This window comes from Micromys minutus (assembly GCF_963924665.1).
Source record: "Micromys minutus genome assembly, chromosome: 17".
Lineage (NCBI taxonomy): Eukaryota > Metazoa > Chordata > Mammalia > Rodentia > Muridae > Micromys > Micromys minutus.
In genome coordinates, this window is record NC_137952.1 from 42072846 (window position 1) to 42090716 (window position 17871).

Here is a 17871-nt window from a genome sequence, read left to right on the forward strand (position 1 = left end):
ATTAGTCAAAGGAAAAAATGTGGAGAAGACTGCAGGGGATCCCTGCAACAGGGGCATGCCTGCAAATGTGGCACTTAGAAACAGGAAGTAATACCGCTGCATTTGCTTTGAACAGCTTTTTCTTATCTTTGTGACCAGGATATCTGACAGGAGCCACTTCCTGGGGGGGGGGGGGGAGGATTTTATTTGGTTCACATTTTGAGGAAATTTTAGTCTGTTATGGCAGGAAGGCATGGTGTCAGGAGTGTGAGGCACCCGGTCACATCATAGCAGGGCTAACAAGCAGACATATCCAGAGCCCAGACTTGCCCCAGTGACCTACCTCTGCTAGTCTGGTCTATAAACTTTGAGACCTACTGGAAATGAGGTGTCCTGACATATCAACCTGTGAGGAACATTTCACATTCAAACTGTCACACTGGAAATTAAAAGCACGAATAAGTCTCTACTTTCCAAGGCACTTGTGGTTTGTTCAAAGGAAAGATAAGTGAAACAGTTCCTTGGCGGTGTGATAATGGTACTATATATATGTGTCTTTGTTATTTCTCAAGATCTTTCAAGACCTAAAGCTTAAATATAACTGACACCACCTAAAAATGTAGCTTCTCCCTTTCAGAAAGAATGGAAAATTAAAGCCTGTAATAATTGGTCATTGTAAGAACACAGCCCTAAACACAATACAGCTACTTTGGGATTGGGACAGTAGCTCATAAAGTAGAAAATGTGCCTCTCCGATAGCTCAGCATTTCCCAGTGCAGCTATGTACCCTAGAGAGTCTTTCAGACAGACACCAATATACCAAGTATTTGAAAACCCAGCTTCCTCACTACCCTATGCTCAGAGAGGGGGTGCTCTGCAGGCCAGTAGCTTTTGGTATCTCCTGTATACATGTGACTTTTAGAGTAAACCCCCAGTCCTAATCTCTACCATAACCCAGGGCCAGTCCATCTGCACATTGAATGGGCCGGTGTGCAGCATGCTTTAATTTTTCCTGTCTCCAGCCTTCTTCCCTCTCAGCCTATAAAATGCAGCTACTCACTTAGCTTTTCAAGCCAGAACCTTTGGGATCACCTGTAGTTTTGAATTCTTTCACATCACTTAAGATTGCCAGCAAAACACATGAGATCCAGCCCTCTATCCCCAGCTTCTCAGACACTCAGGCCTACAGTGCCTCTCATGGGCACCGCTAATTGCCTTCTGATTTTCCCCCTCGCTCCTTATTCAGTACTGTGCATCACACAGTGGCCAGAGCAAGCCTTTTAGAACACTATTTGATGGTATCGTTGGACTCTTCCACCCCACCAAAGCTTCCCAGCAGGCTTGGGATAAAATCTCAAGTGCTTAGGACTGAAACCTGGTGGATTCGGCCTTTGGCCCTCTCCAGCATCATTGATTTCCACTTTTCCCAAGGTGTTGCTCATTGTACTTGCATTCATTGCGTGGATTGAGAGCACACACCTCTACTGTAAGATCTCTGCATTTGCTCATCCTCCTGCCTGAAAGCTCCACGCCTGTTTGTGCGGTTTGCCCCATGCCTGTGTGTGTCTTTCCGAACTCACTGGCCACACACCTAAACCAGGATCCCAGGATGCTTCCGTAGCTTTCATCTAGTGTTTTGTCCCTCCAACACTCCCAAGGCTCTATTTGGTTTGTATATTTATTTCTCTTACCCATAATATGTTAGTTTTTTTAAAAAGAAGACCATGTCTTTCTTTCTGCATCTATACCAGTGTCTCAAAAGTATTTGGTGTTAGAATGAACGAATGTTTTCTTAAGTGATCAGCAGAGCTCTTCTGGAGGTGTGAAACTGCCTTCATAACTTGCAAATGGTTACATGAAAAACCAAAGGGCCGGGACTACTAGCACTTGTGGAGCATTGGTTGTTCGCTCTGTGCTTGCTATGTGGGCCCTGCCCCATTTAGAAAACAGTGACTAAAGTGAGACTTGCCCTGTGTCTCAGGAATGTTTCTCACCAGCTCCACAGGTTAACACTAGACAGCTGTGAAACTTGTTTAATTTTGGAGAGGCAGCCATTCCCAGGGAAGGCCCCTCCTCGGACGGAATGAAATTCCCCGTGAGAATTAATGCCCGCATCCTACAGGCATCCTCAAGTTACAGTCACGAGGATCCAGGGAGGCAGACGGCTAGCATTCTCCTCACTTTGCAGGAGAAACCAGGACACAGGCAGCAAAAGGCAAAGGTGGTCATAGCAGAGCCAGAGGCCTCCCTCCACATCATGGTTCATAGTATAGCTTCTTCATCTGCAGGACTGGAAACATCCGCTGGTACTGATATGAGTGGAGAGTATTTACAGACCATCTTGTTTTGCTTGTAATATGTCATTGTTTATTTTGTTTGCATTCTGAAAGGGACAGGTTCCTGGGAGAGACTATGAAGTTGCTTCTGTTCTTATTTTTAATGGACCTCAACTGGGCTGAGGAAATTATAAGATGTGCGGCTTCAGAGGGAGCCCCCGTGTCATTCAGATCTCCCTTCTCCCTAGGCCTCATATCCAGCGATGGATTCTGCAGATATCTCATGTCAGATGAAAATGCCCCAGTCTTCCTAGATCGCTTAGAACTTTACCAGGAGATGGACCACCCCCTGGCTCATTACTTCATCAGCTCCTCCCACAACACCTATCTCACTGGGCGGCAGTTTGGCGGGAAGTCTTCGGTGGAAATGTACAGACAAGTTCTCCTGGCCGGATGCAGGTCTGGAAATCAATATAAATCAAGATGTATATGGTGCCTTTACATTTATAGTTGTCGCTCCATTATCCCTTGAATCCCCATTATTCCAAGATGACCAGTGGATCTGTGAAGCAATGGCTCATGCCTAGTCCTGTTTATCTATACCCTCCCCACATCCATCAATAACTGTGATGAAGTTATAGTTACAGATCAGGCACAGAGAGTCTCACAACACTGATGCTAAGATTTGCCCAAGGATGCACTGTGATAATATTGTCAGCTTCACTGCCTTTCACCCTGGGGCTGCTATTATGAAAGGAAGGGCTCCTTGAACACTAGCACTGTAGTTCTCCAATCTTCTGATAACAGGGAAGGCCACTAATGGCTGACATGTGGTAGCGGATACGGTGTGATGTGCTGGTCCCTGCACTGATGCAGTTTGTAGGCAGGATGCTCGGTGTCACCACACGACTCACATGGTGTTTAAATTAAATGTACAAATTGTTTATTTCTAGAGCTTTGCGTCCAATCTTCTCCAACCAGTGTTGACTGTAGTTGGCTGATCCGTGGATAGGGGAAGATTATAGGAATTTGCTGTTCTCTAAAATCAGAAATAGTAATCATCGTGACAAGACTGTCTACATTTTTCCTTAATAGATGAAGTCCATTCAACTTTGAGAAAGAACAAACAGTATCACACAAACAACTCAGTTATCCTGGGAGTCAAAAGACATTCATTCTTTGCTATGATTTTAAAATAGGACCTCAAAAATCTTTAAACTAGAAAATACAGATATTTTTAAAAGCCGTATTAAGCCATAGGTAGTTTTAGATTTAGTTTTATTTAGCCTTAGAAAGAAGCTTGGGCATTTAGTTTGGTGGGGGGGAAGGGGGCATTTGCTTAGCCTGTGCATGATCTTCAGTTTGACCTTACCACTGCCCAAAATACAAAAATCAAAAATATATTTTAACATTGTGGCTGCTTAATATAAAACTCAGAAGTTTACTTCTCTGAGGAGAAATCACTGAAAGTGATTTTTATAGAAATAAGCAAATATTTAAGGTTGAAATAGTGCAAAAATAAGAAATATAATTGTATTAGTTTTGGGTTGTTTTAAGACTCAGGATGTTTCGTGACTGGACGTGTCACGAGAGAGAGTAACTCCTTCCTGTCTTCGTTGATGGCCTTTGTCTGAACACCTGTGCATGAGCCCCACAGCAGCATGGGCATTTGCTTCTTGTTAGGTCCCGGGACTGAGTTGGGGGTTCCAAGCCCACTGTGCAAGGGCTTCACTCTGGGTTACAGCTCAGGCTCTCGCTTCCTTTTATTTTGAGGGAAAAAGAAAAATCTTCCTTACTTGCTCAAGATGGTCTTACACTCTCAAGACACTGGGACTACCCAGCTTCTCACCCAAGGCCTTTCCGATGATGACGAGAGTTTGAGGGTTAAAATGTAGTTTTGACCCAAAGGCCCATGAAGTAACCATGTTACACACTCAGTTTTCTGACCGATAAGGAAGTGACTTATTTTGAGGTCTCTGTGACTTTGTATGAGGTTTCCTGCTAAAGCTCGTGGTTGTAATATGACTGTGTTTCTAGGTGTGTTGAGCTTGACTGTTGGGATGGAAAAGGTGAAGATCAGGAACCAATAATAACTCACGGAAAAGCAATGTGCACAGACATCCTTTTTAAGGTGAGTTTTAATTGTTCACGGCCATAGCCTTCCCAGACTGAAAAAAAAAAAAAAAGATTTTTTTTTTTCTTCAAGCAATGTACTGTCATATTTCTTTCTTCTATTTTTAATGGGAAAGTCAAGATAGGTATTATTTGTCATATAAGATTCTTTTCATGGTATTTTTCTTGCTTTCCATTGATGACTAAAAGGTAATGAGATCCCTTAGCAGAGTCTACCTAGTTTTAGCCCAAAGCAGTTTTTGACACAGTTGGGCACACATGTAGCCTAGCTACTTGGGATGCTGATGCAGAGAGAAATCCTTAAGTTTAGGATTTCAAGGCTACCGTGGAAGACATGGTGAGAACTTTTCTCAAATTGAAATCTACAAAAATAACTTTTATCCTATGTACCTATTTTCTTGCCCACTTTCTATTGTTCCTGAGAGACTCCAAGGTAACATAAAAAGAGAAACACAGCTTATAAATAAGCCTTATGATAAGGAGACAGTGATGTTGGCTTTGTGGATGATTGTTAGGAAAGTTTCTAAACTTGGAAGCCTTACCACAGATCAGACTCCACACTTTCCAAAGACTTAGAGTCATGAAGAAAACAATTCCCATGACCAGCAGTAAGTGTGGTCATTTCAGTACCAGGCCAGTGAGAAGTTACTAAAGCTTCCCACCAAAAGGACAACAGTTAATAAATAAGACATCACATGGGATCTTTGGGTGGTGTCTACATGTGATTCGAGGGCTAGTTTCTTAGTGTGTTCTTCCACATGTCCATGGTACCACACAAGGTAAGAAATTGTGTGGTAGGCTAATGCCAGAAACATTCATGCATGCTGGCTTGTGTATAGATGGTGATGTCTGGCATGGAGGCCCCCAACTCTGCCGACCTCTTAAATCACTACGGTGTCTTCCAGACCACAGATGCCTCAGTTCTGTACATGGAATGTTCCATCCATGTCATGCCTCTCAGACAAGGCATTAAGAACTTTTAGCCAGCAAAAATTCAAGATCATGCTTTCTAAGAGGAGTTAGGGTGTATTAAAGCGAGAAGGTGTGAGTTTATACAGTCATCAAATGACAGGACCAGGGGTGACCTCCTCAAAGAACCAAGGAGGTCAGTCAGAACACAACAGGGAAAAGAATCACCCGGAAGGAAGGCAGACCTCAAGGGAAACACCAGAGTTTTTCTCAAGTAATAATCCTGGACCATTTTCTAGGTAATTAAGTTTGTGGCCAGCTTCACCAGTGAATAAAGTTTAAGGAATAACAATTAAATGATTGAGTCAATAGAACATTTTTCAAGTGTGTCACTTTACCGTCCCCGCCGTGGATAACCACTGTAAAAATGTTTTCCGACTTGCTGAGTGATGAGCCTTGGTTCTGTGGTTAGCGACAGACCAGTAAGAACTTGTCGACTTTTCTAGGGCGATAGTCTGATGGTAGAAGCTCTGGCTTGAAGTCTCTTTCTAGACATGAGGTATAACCCTCAGATGCGGCTTGTCTGCTTCATAAGATGCAAGGTATAGGAAGGTGTTAGCCCCTTGGGAGTAGGTGGGGGTATGACAGTGAAGTCAGAGCCCCCTCCTGTTTTATGTCACCTGCTCCTTGGTTACAGAAGAGATCCCCCTTTTCACCAGGCTCACAGGAAACATGGGTATTGCAGTTCTCATACCTGTACAAGAATGGTGGGCACACACACAGTCCAAGATGATCCCAAACTCAGAGGCAGGACAATTAGAAGCTTCCAGACTCCTCATTCAAACTACACGAAGGAGGAAGGGGTGAACCAGAGTTCCCTAGCTCTGCACGCTGTCAAGTGAGAACTAGCAGGCCACTCAAGTAATGCTACGTAACAGCAATGGAGGAAACAGAGAAGAGCTTTGATAGAAAAGCAATGTCCTAAGCCTCTTGAGCCTCCCCAGGAGGGGTGACGAGGCAGATGTATTCTCCAGGTCAAAACTGTTAAAGCCGACTTTCTGAAATGCTCAGTTAGTGGACTGTGAACAGTGTCAGGGGGCTGTAAGTCTGTTTGCTCTTTTCTTTCATAACCACTCTTTGTCTCTACAGGATGTGATCCAAGCCATCAAGGAAACGGCGTTTGTCACATCCGAGTACCCCGTAATCCTCTCCTTCGAAAACCACTGCAGGTACAAAGGCCCCTTCTTTGCCATGTCCCTACCTGGTGGCCTTTCAGATTCCCTTGCTCCTCATCCTTGCTGTTAATTTAAAAAACAAAAAACTGAGCAGTCCACTGTCTGATGCATCAAGGAGCAAATAATCCTCCAGCAGGGACACAGACATTCCCTCTACCAAGAAGTCATTTTCATGTGGCTCGGTAATGCTTTCTCTGAACACAAGGTCAGAAATTAGGACACCTAGTCTTAAAGTTTCTTCGAGATGGGAAATTCAGCACTAGCTTGGGAGGCGATCTTATGTTTCCCTTGCTGTTTTCTTTTTAAATTTCAAGTTTTACCATTTTAAGTTTGTATGATATGTTGAAAGTGCAGCTCCAGCTAAGGCTATGAAGACAGTTGTGGACTTTGCAGAGCGGGGGAGTCTGGCTGTGGAGATGGGTGTCTCTCTCATTCTTGGAGAGCCAAGGGGCACTTGAATTAACAAATGCTTCTTCTTTCTCCCCAGCAAATATCAACAGTACAAGATGTCCAAGTATTGTGAAGATCTATTTGGGGATCTCCTGTTGAAACAAGCACTTGAGTCGCATCCAGTACGTATTTTTAGCAAACCAGAGTTCCAGCATGAATGGATTTGTTTTGAAATGTGTTGTTCAGGGGTCAAGTAGCACTGGAGGGTGAATACTAAGGATTTTTTATATTTATTTAGATTCTCCGGTACAAAAAAGCTTTTATCGTGCTTTAGAGGGATGTAGAGAGGAGCCTAAAGTAAACATCTGGCTGCTCTTAGGATCTCATGTTTTAAATGTCATAAAGCTTCCCAGCCAGGAGTCCAAGTCCCTTAGTGCTTCCCCGTGTCCAATGCATCCAGAGTCACTTCAGATACCTGTAAAACCACCAGCGCTAGAGCCCCACCATGGTGTCATTTTGTTTCTGATCAACCAAGGGTCCTAAGCGGGTGCATTGTGTCCTCCAGGTAAAGAAATGTGCGCCCAGGGTTCAGAACTCATGGGAGCCAGTGGCTGTGGGAAAAGCTCCAAACCGATGTCATAAGACACAGAGTTCAAGTTCCCAACTCCAAAATAAACACCCAGGCCGAGTCACATGGCCACTTTTGAGCTTCATTATATACCTGCCAGTTTGGTCGCAAAACAGTTGTCATTGAAGTCCCTGCTTCATAGGAGGGCTTTATGGAGTCCAAATGCATTTGTAATTGTTCTAGAGAGTTCCTTGGCTTTCTGTCAGAATCTGTAATGTCCAGGAGGATAAGATGCACCATGACAAGATGTTGCAAGGAACAAGGGTTACTAGAGTTAAAGCGTGAGGCTTTCCAGCCCTCCTGCAAATATGGCGGCGTCTGACCAGAGAGGCACAGGAAAGTCCATAGCAAGAGGGAACGTGTGCCCCAGGAATGACTTGGCTGCTCTGGCCATGGATTTTTCCCTAAAGGACTTGCTGCAGCTGAAAGCGCAGGGAGACAGGGCCGCATCCTTTGCTCCCCGCCCGGCTCTCTGCAGCCTGCTGACAGTGGCAGGTGCTGGCCATGTTCACCCAACACTGGGCCTGACTGTTGGCTGCCAGTGCCTGCAGTGACCTCTGGTAACTGCTCAGGCTCTGATCACACAAGAGGAACAGTCTGGAAAGGTCTAAGAACGGACCTACCCACCAGTCCCCTCACTCTGTATTCCCAAGGGCTATTTCTGAGCACCTGTTCTCTTGTGAGCCCTGGGCTCCCTGCCCCCCAGGAGTCCCTGGGCGCCACCTCAGGGGCGAGCAGGTGATAACATCCAAATAGTAACACCCTTCACTGGCTGTCTCCTCCTTCCTCTTATTTTTCCACTTCTCTGTTGACATGCGCAAGAGCTCTCACATAAATTTATGATGTATTAATCCTTGTTTAGGAAGCTGATTCTGAGGGATCCTATATGAAGAAGCATCCATGTTTTATTTTATTACAATTGATTCCTCAGCTTGGATCCTCTATCGGTTCTCCTGGGCAAGAGAAGAGGCTTGCTTTTATTTTATTGCAGTCTAATTAATTAATGAATTAATTAACATTCCAAACACTGCTCATCCTTCAGGTGCCTCCCTCAAAGAGTGCCCCCTTTCTCCTCTGAGAGGGTGGGGCTTCCTAAGTATCATCCCACCCTGGCACATCAAGTTTTAGCCAGATTAGGCACATTCTCTCCCGCTGAGGCCAGACAAGGCAGCCATTGAAGTCTGAGCTGCCTGTCTTCTGTATGTGTTGGGGGCCTCGTTCCAGCTTCTGAATGTTGGTGGCTCAGGCTCTGAGAGCTCACAGGGGTCCAGGTTTGTTGACTGTAAGGTTCTCATCCCCTTCAGGGCCTTGAATCCTTACCCCAACTTTTCCGAAGGTGTCCCTGACCTCTGTGTAATGTTTGGCTGTGGGTATCCTAATCTGTTTCAGCTTGTTGCTGGGTAGAGCCTCTCAGAGGACAGTCATGCTAGGCTCCTGTCTGCAAGCATAACAGTCATTAATAGTGTCAGGGGCTGGTGCTTGCTCCTGGAATGGGTTTTGAGGTGAGCCAGTTATTGGTTGGCCTTTCCTTTGGTTTCTGCTCCAGCCCTGCGTTTCTTTTAGACAGGACAGATTTTGAGTCAAAAGTTTCGTGGGTTGGCTTGTGTCCTTATCACTCCACTGGCGGTCCTGCCTGGCTACAGGAGGTGGCTTCTTCAGGTTCCATGTCCCCACTGCTAAGGTCACCAGCATTGACTCCTATCCCAGGTCTCTGGGACTTCCTAGACATCCCCCCTCCCCCAGGCACTGAAGATTTCCATTCATTCTCCTGCCCTCTGGGCCTCTCTCCTGTCTCTCCCTGCATCTGATCTTACCTACCCACTCCCCTCCTCCGCCCTCTCCCACTCAGTTCTCTCCTTCCCTCAGCCTCCTAGGACTATCTTATTTCACCTTCTGAGTGTGGGTTTTATGAAGGGACTTACACATTCCCAGGGAAGGGACCAGTTCCACCAGGCAGCCTGTAACAGGCAGCCCTCAGTTAAAAGTCCTCAGAAGGCAAGGCATAGACTTGCTTCTCAAACAGAGGATAAAGTCGTGAGCTGGGAGATAAACGGCTGTGTGGGAAGATGCATAGGGAAGAGTGGGCGGGGGTGGGGGTGAATAGGTCGATAGAGCTCAGCCCCACAGATCACAGAGAGAAGCTCAACACCTTAACTCCCTGTAAAGTACAAACATGACACCACAGCGAAGGTCAGATTCCAGCCACTCAGCCCTCTCCCATCTTTAGTAAACCCACTAAGATCCCAAGTCAGTCTGTTGAGAAGACAGGCTTAGCCTGTGACCTGGTGCAGACGTAGGGGTGATCTGAGGCCTGTCAACTGCTTTATGGTGGACCTGAAATGTGAAAGACCCACCATGCAGTAGGACTGCCACCCTCAGCACCGCTCCCATCAGACACTATTCTACCAGGGAAACCAGATTCGTCTGTACACCCCAGAAGACTGCGGGGCGGGGGGGGGGGGGGGGGGTGTTCCGGGTTATTTAAATCAAGGCTGGCTTCACTGGATGAAAGCACTGTGCTGTGCACACTGACCTCTAGTGGATTCTGGCTGCTGTGACTTCAGGCATCTGGGGCTCTTCTGGTCTGGAATTGAGCATGGGTGAAGGCACTCACTAACTGAGCTCTTTCTATGCACCTCTAGCTTGAACCAGGAAGGCCCCTGCCATCTCCTAATGACCTCAAGAGAAAAATACTCATTAAAAATAAAAGGCTGAAGCCTGAAGTTGAAAAAAGTAAGTCAATTGCACGTGTGTTTTTTGAGCAGCACCACCGTCCAGATGAAATGTGATTTAGAACCGATTACTGATCTGAGAGGGGGAGGGTGGGGTGCCTGTACGTTCCCATCCACCCTCAGCTCTCACAACCGCTCCTTTTGGTGGAATTCATGTGCTTATGTGCTGAAAGAGAGAAAGAGAGTCTCTGGACTGCTACATACTTTGTCAAAGTTTTGTTCATAAAAGATAAATTAATTTACACTCACATTGGAAACATCTCACGTGTGCAGGGCCGGGGAAGTGGTTCTGTGGGTAAACCGCTTGCTGTAGAAGTGTGAGGGTCTCGGTCTGGATAACCGGAACCCATGTGCTTACCACCCGTGATGGTGGAGGTCGCAGAGACAGAAGAATTTCTCACAGTTCATGAGCGATCTAGCTTCCGCTAGCATCGACACGTCTGATTTTACTTACAGAGCAGCTTGAAGCTGCCCCAGCTAATGAATCGCCCAGAATATTCATAGTGCTAGCTATGGTCCATGGTGACATGTATGCTTACTAAAAGAAAGAACAGCTTAATAGCATTTTGTTTTGTTTTTGACAATTTAATTGTATTATAGCTCATCCTTTTGCACGTTTCTCCATTTCTAAGATGTAGAGGAATCTGTGTCTTACTGGCTTCCGAGTGTTTTATTTATTACCAGGGCAGTGACCCCACCTGACGGCCCTTGTTCTCTACCATGCACATCAGTGTTTTGTCCTGTTACTGTAATTGCTTCCAAACCTCGGTCTACACCAGCTTCTTCAGAATATGAATTTTTGACATCTATCTTTACATACCGATGCCTTTTCCAAACCAAGCCATCAGAAATGAGATGGGGTTCACCCACGGCAGGGTAGGCTCTCCTCCTGTGTTTGTAACACACTGGCTTTGCAGTCCTTTAAAAGATTGGGTAAGGCGTGAGTGTAGCCACGGCACGTTGCCCGCTGCCCTTTCCTGTCCTTGGTGCTGATGTTGAGCCTCACCCTCCATAAGCGATGTTAGCATCTGCAGTCACCTCTGCATCTGCTTTTCCTTACAGAACAGCTGGAAGCTCTAAAGAGCATGATGGAAGCCGGGGAGTCGGCTGCCCCCGCCAGCATCCTGGAGGACGACAACGAGGAAGAAATAGAAAGTGGTGAGTCATGGGCCTGGGAAGCAGACCCGTGGGGAAAATGCTTGCCACACAAGCGTGGGGATCTGATTCTGAATACCCAGAGTCCACGTGCTTACCACGGACACCTGTGATGCCTGTGAAGATGGGAGGCAGGGTCAGAAAATGTCTGTCAGTCCGTGAGCCAGCTAGCTCGGCAAAAGCTCTGGAAACAGCGGAAAGAGCCAGACTGAACACAACGAGGAACGTAAGGCCTGACACGAGGTTGTCTTTTGACCTCCACGTGTGCACCATGGGCACACACTCACCATCTTTCACATGCTCTCATTGACACACATAACTGTATGCCATAGATATCACACACACCTGCACGTGCGTGCACACGCGCACACACACACACACACAAAATACATACACATACATACATACACACATACACACACACACACACACCTGCATACATGCACTCAAGCATATACAAATAGTAATGGGTTGTCTTTTTTTGGGGGGGGGTCTTAATCTTTTAGGAGATGGCATTTTTCAGTTACTATTATTTCCAGTGTATCTGGACCCTGGATGTTAGCAAATTAGCTGTCTCCCTTCCCACTGTGCACTGAGTGCTTCAGAAAAGATTTCCAGCCAGAGATTCAGCCTTGAATCACTTGTTGAATTAGGCAGGGGTTGAAGCGACCCTTTGAAAGGCCTGTTCTATCATCATCATCATCATCATCTTCGTCCTCCTCCTTTTCTTCTTTGTAAAGCAAAACATAAACTTCAGTCTAGTTGCTAGTAGTCAAAAGACAAGGAACATGGGGTTAGAGAGCCGAATGAAATGAGTGACTAATCCTCACAAAGTGAACTTGACAATTACAATTTTAAATTAAGCCAGGGTGTAGCTCAGCCACATAGCACAGGTTTAACCTGCCTGGGGCCTTCTCACCAGGGTCCCTGAAAGCCTTACTTAAATTACGAGTATTGACCATCACCTGTTTAGCCTCTCAATATAGCCAGCCATGATCTTTCTAAAATCGGTCCTGGGGTTGTAACTTAGGATAACCTATCTGCCTAGTATGAGCGAAGAAAGTGGGCCATTTGAAAGTCTGGGGATATTTTCAGGTAGTGATCTCTCGATCATATATCCTGATAATTACCTGCCCAAACGACTTGAACGTGCATTGCTTTATGGAACCGTGGATGCATAGAGTGGCTTAAGACTAAATTAGAAATTGTAGAAACCTCCTTATCACTCACTTATCTGAACTATGTCTGACTTTAGGAGACTAGATACATAGACTAAACCCAAAAGCTATGGGAATTACCTAATTTTACTCACTGTCCCTTATTAGAGACCCCGACTCTGGGAGATATATATTTTATTAATAAATCAGCTAAGGATCCATGGGTTTAACTCCAGTCCCAGAACAAAACATAGTGTTTGACTTCCTTGTATTGCTCTTGTCCATAGTAGGATCTAAGTGTCCAAAGATCTCTGGTATTTTCATAACGTTTACATCTCATTACATAATGTATCATCCACATTTGGAGGCACAAATTAGTGCTGATTTATACTTACCTCTCATAATTCTGTGAGCAACTGGGTTTTATTTATAGGAAAACTAGTTCTCCTTGACTTCTTTTATACAGTTGTAGCAGGTGAGCATCTGAAGTTGGCATCATTTTAAGATCTGTAGACAATTTACACAAAGTTGCTCATGAATTTAACCATCTGTGGAGCTCAGCTGGGCCATTTGAGCAGAGCATCCCTTTGTGGCCTCTATGTAATTTCAACATCTCACAACACATTGACCGAGTCATAGCATCCGAGAACCTGGGCCCTAGATGCAGGAAGTAGGAGTTGTTCTATCATTATGACCACTTTGCCTCTATTTTGTTCACTGCTCAGTAGAGGAAGCAGGTGATTGGAAGATCAGACATCAGCTCAACTATCTTTGGATATATAGTGTGTTCCCATTAGATTTTTCAGATTTTTAAAGATACAAAATGATATTTACAAATTTTATACACACACATGTATATTATATATAACAAAATATCAATAAATAGCCCTACAGTTTAGAAAAGGAATATTAAGGAAAACTAGTTTTTTTAAATTCAGTTGAAGTTTCAAAGAAGGTAACCAAATGCATTAAATATTTTTAATCAGATAAGGCAAACTGCAGAAATAATGGAATAAATTAACTAGGGAAACAGTAATAACTGTGCCATTCCATACTCACTGCCTAGGCATCGTGTAACCAAGTAAATACGCTCTCATTCTCCAGTGCACCTGAAGCTTAAAGATGTCCAACATTTTTCACACAATCCCTTAGTTATAAAGCAACGGCACAGAGAATTGCTCCAGAATCTCCCAACTTCAGGATCAAAGGTTTTTATACCCTACAGTACTTCTCTCCTAATCTAGAGGTATTTGGAGTATACAAATGACACAAATATTTTTTAGAAAGGTTATTAAGATATTTAAGGTAAAATATAATAGCTGGGTTTTTAATTTCATTTTTGTTGTTGTGACACTCTATCAAAAAAAAAAAAGAAAAAAAAGAAAAAAAAGAAAAAAGACCAGCTTTGTGGGTGAAAGGAGTTATTTGGCTTACAATTCCAGATCCATTGTTGAGGGAAGTCAGGGAAAAAAGTTGAGATGGGAATGTTTGCTATTCTTCATGCTCAAAGAAGTATGTCAAGGACCCTAGAGGGATGCTATTTGTTGACCATCAGGCAGACTTCTGCTCAACTAGTTCTCTTAGACATGCCTAGGGAATGATGTTGCCCATGGTGGGCTGGGCCTTCCTACATCAATTACCTACCAAGGCAGTCTCCTACAGACATGCCCACAGACCAATTTGATATAAGCACCTGCTTAATTACAATTCTTTCCAAGGATAGTTATAAGCTTTGTCAAATTGACAGCTAAAGCTAACCAGGACACAGAGAAAAATCAAGTCTGGTGTTTTCTGAATATATATTGTAATCTAAAATGAGGGTCAAATGATTCTACTTGTCATTCATAAGAGCACCTTCCTACCTTAAATACTGTATGTTCTTTATTACATATGCAAAAATGCCTCTAACAATTACCTATTACACTTACTAATTTGTTATCTTTTGCAAAAAATTTAGCACAGGAAATTGTATACAAGTCTGAAAGTTCCCAAAGGGAGAGCCTCGTCTACCAAATTTCTCTTTTAGGGCACAGAGATTCTGTTATCCTGTTATATATGTAATTCTTGGTTTCCATCAGTAATATTCTGGTTAGCCGGCTGGTTATGACCATGACATAGTATAATACTAGTGTGGATTCTTCAATTTAAACATACCAGCATGACGGGCAAGAATACAGCAACATGGTTCTGAAGGATAGGCCTGACTAGAGGCATTAGAAAATAGACAATGCTCCAAGAAAAGAAATGTGCATGTACCCTGACCTCAGGCTGGATTGAAACCCATGACAAACAGCTGGTTCCGAGGCTGTACATGAAGCATCAGGTGTTTAGTAGCAACGTTGAATATGACTGTGAGCATTTCTATGTACTTATGCATGCCCAGGGGATGCTAATATATATTCAGATACTCTGTATAAATCCTAGTTACCACGTGTCTACCAGGAGTACATAGTTTACACCTGGATGATTAGGTTAGACTGCCTGTGCAAGTTGAAGGAAGATCCATTATCTAAAACACATGGCCTGAGAGATAGTTCTGTTTTCAAGGTTTTTCTAAATTCAAGTTTCAATAGTTTACTAATTATTAATAAACTCAATCATTTATTACTTTGAAATGAGAATATGGCCTCCTGTTCATCCTCTTGCACTCTAGGAAAACTGGGGTACGGATGTCTGCTATTACCAAGCTCACGTTTCAAGATCTGAGATATTTTATAGATGACCAGCTGAGTATCCCTAACATGAAAATGTGATATCCAAAGTATATGAAATCTGAAACTTCTCATTTGTTAACACGAATGCTAACACTGCTTAGCATTTTTCTTGGAACACTCTTTAAATTTTTTGATTTTCAAATTAAAGATAACCTGTATATGAAAATGAGACACCTTAGAGGTGGTGGGTGGTTTCCAAATCCTGATTATGTGGCATAGGTCATGGGAACCTTCTCTCATGTTCTCCTAAGGTGATGGGAAGGGTCTGAATTTGGCTTCATGGGTTTTCTTTCTGTCTGTTAAGCAGCTGATCAAGAGGAAGAAGCCCACCCCGAATACAAATTTGGAAATGAACTTTCTGCCGATGACTTCAGTCACAAGGAAGCGGTTGCAAACAGTGTCAAGAAGGTCTGAGGCATTGTATTCCCATCCTTTGGGGGTTTTTAAGGGGTGGCAGGTATTCTGAAGTTTTGGGGCTGTGTCAACAGCAGGAGAACCAGGTATTGTGTTTTTCTCTCTAATTATATAGGACAAAATTCTCTGCTGTGAGACCAGAATTTGAAACACAATATCACGTTTCAGAGGACCTATAAATTACTAATTGTGCCCTGTCACAGCCACGACCCAATTGGGCAGGCTCTTTCAAGCGTCACCATTGGTTGTAGAGAGGATGAGTAGAGACCCAGTGTCCCAGGGCCGAAGGTCAGCCTGTTGGTATCATTAGGAAACTAAGTTCCGAGGATTCCAAATAAAGCCTCAGTACAGAGCTGGTCCAGCTGCCGAGAAAACCATCCTCCTAGCAAAAGTATGGGAAGTTTTCAGCCGTTCAGCCAAGGGATATTGTTGTTGGGCCCTTAGTACTTGTCAGGACCAAGCTAGGACATACCGCCCTAAACGGGTCAAAATGCACTTTCCATTTGCCTTTTGATAGCTTCTACGGGTCCCCTACATGTTAGCAGGAAGGGTTGGGAAGAGTAAAGAGTCGAGGAGCTCTATAATTCAATTTGTGGGTAATGCTATTATGAAAGTGAAAATAAGAACTGATGCGGAGACAAGGAGAGAGTGGGGTGACTGGAGTAAGGAAAAGAGAAATTAATTCGCCATGCAGAGAAACGGAGAGTAACATTTCATACAGAAGGTCTGCAGTAAGAGCAAAGATGGCGTCCGTGGAGTTTTGAACAGCCATAGGGTGAAGCAAGGTGAGGTGTTGGGTGTGAATTAGGTAATTCAGAATTTTTGGAAGTTTCTATGAGAATCTGAAAACGTAGGTGAAGCACGATTGGTCTCACATAAGACCAAAAGCTGTAGTTCAATAGAAGACCATGGTAGTCCCTCTGTTAGACTCTCACCAGGAGAAAAGTAAGGGGTAGGATGGGAAAACGTTGAGAGTGGGCTTCTAATTGGTCAGAAGCAGCCCCTGGTGTTTAAGCTAGAGAGTAAAGGGGGAGGGGGACGTAGAATGGTCCAAGGTGTAGGAAGGGCACAGACAAACCGACCGTTTACGGATGATAGACTGACCATGAAGGGGAACCAAGGTAACCTGGAATCCTTGCTAGAGGAGGAGGGTACTGTCCTGAGTGGGAAACACAGTGAGAAAGGACTCAGCAGTTTCCAATGGGACAAGCAACTGGAGAGCTCTGAGAGCCATTCCAGTGGAAGTGCTGAGGAGGATCAATACCCCGACCTCACACCCTGTCTAGCCTTGGGTAAGTTATTTGGCCTCTTTGCCTTCATTTCCCCATCTTGAAAATGAAGGCAACAATGCCCGTTCCATCATGTACTGGGTGCAGAGTCCGTGAACTTACAGGGGTGCCACCTGCACGGCAGCCCCTGTAGAGCAGCAGCCGCACTGTGTTCTCATCGCTTCCATCGTCATTGTCATGGTCACCAGCACTCATCCAGCAGCACTGTGTCTAGAAGGGAGGTTGAGCAAGAGAAGTGAGCTCAAGAGGTAAACGTTTGAAGTCATGGGAATCACTGAGCCACCAGAGGTAGAACAGAAGGCCTGTGTGGCGCCCTAGTCCATAGGGCTCACGGGAGAGGATCCAGGAGGAAAGAGCAAAGGCATGGTGAGCAGCCACACAAAAGAGAACAGGACAGTGATGGACTTCCGATACAGTGGAAGGACCTGATAAGAAGACCTGTGTCCACTAGATCAGTAGCATGGAGGTCAACCGCAAGTTGAAAAGTTTGGTAGAGCACTTGGAGGAAAGGAGGCAGTAGAACAGGCTGGTAGAGAAGGTGAGGACTTGTTTCTGTCTTTGCGAGCTTTGCCTTCAAAGAATCGAACACTGGTACCTGAGATGTGAGATGTGGATCGGGTGCTGTTTTTAATCTGGATGATCTTTGGTGCTCCAGAAAGGGAACCGCTAGTGTGGCGAGAGTAGATGAGGTCAGATAAAGGTGTAGTCCTCGGTGAAGGAGGGGCTTCACCTGCTTTGCTTTGATGCTTTTGAGGTTGATGGGCAGAGACAAAGGTTTGATGGTCGACGGACAGGAGATTAATTGTCAGGGAGGAAAGTCAAAGAAGCGTTATCATTTCTGATGACAGGGAATGCTGAGT

At 44.5% G+C, this 17871-nt stretch overlaps 1 protein-coding gene across 5 annotated transcripts in view; it reads left to right on the top strand.

The window, feature by feature from the left end:
- PLCB4 (phospholipase C beta 4) overlaps positions 1-17871 on the top strand; it is a 354199-nt gene that overhangs the window by 287432 nt on the left and 48896 nt on the right. For all 5 annotated transcript variants that reach the window (XM_080931463.1, XM_080931466.1, XM_080931462.1 and 2 more), the window contains 7 exons: positions 2504-2714; positions 4293-4386; positions 6447-6526; positions 7020-7104; positions 10193-10283; positions 11345-11440; positions 15616-15716. In XM_080931463.1, the coding sequence (XP_080787589.1) occupies positions 2504-2714; positions 4293-4386; positions 6447-6526; positions 7020-7104; positions 10193-10283; positions 11345-11440; positions 15616-15716 (758 nt within the window). The remainder of the gene's footprint in view (positions 1-2503; positions 2715-4292; positions 4387-6446; positions 6527-7019; positions 7105-10192; positions 10284-11344; positions 11441-15615; positions 15717-17871) is intronic.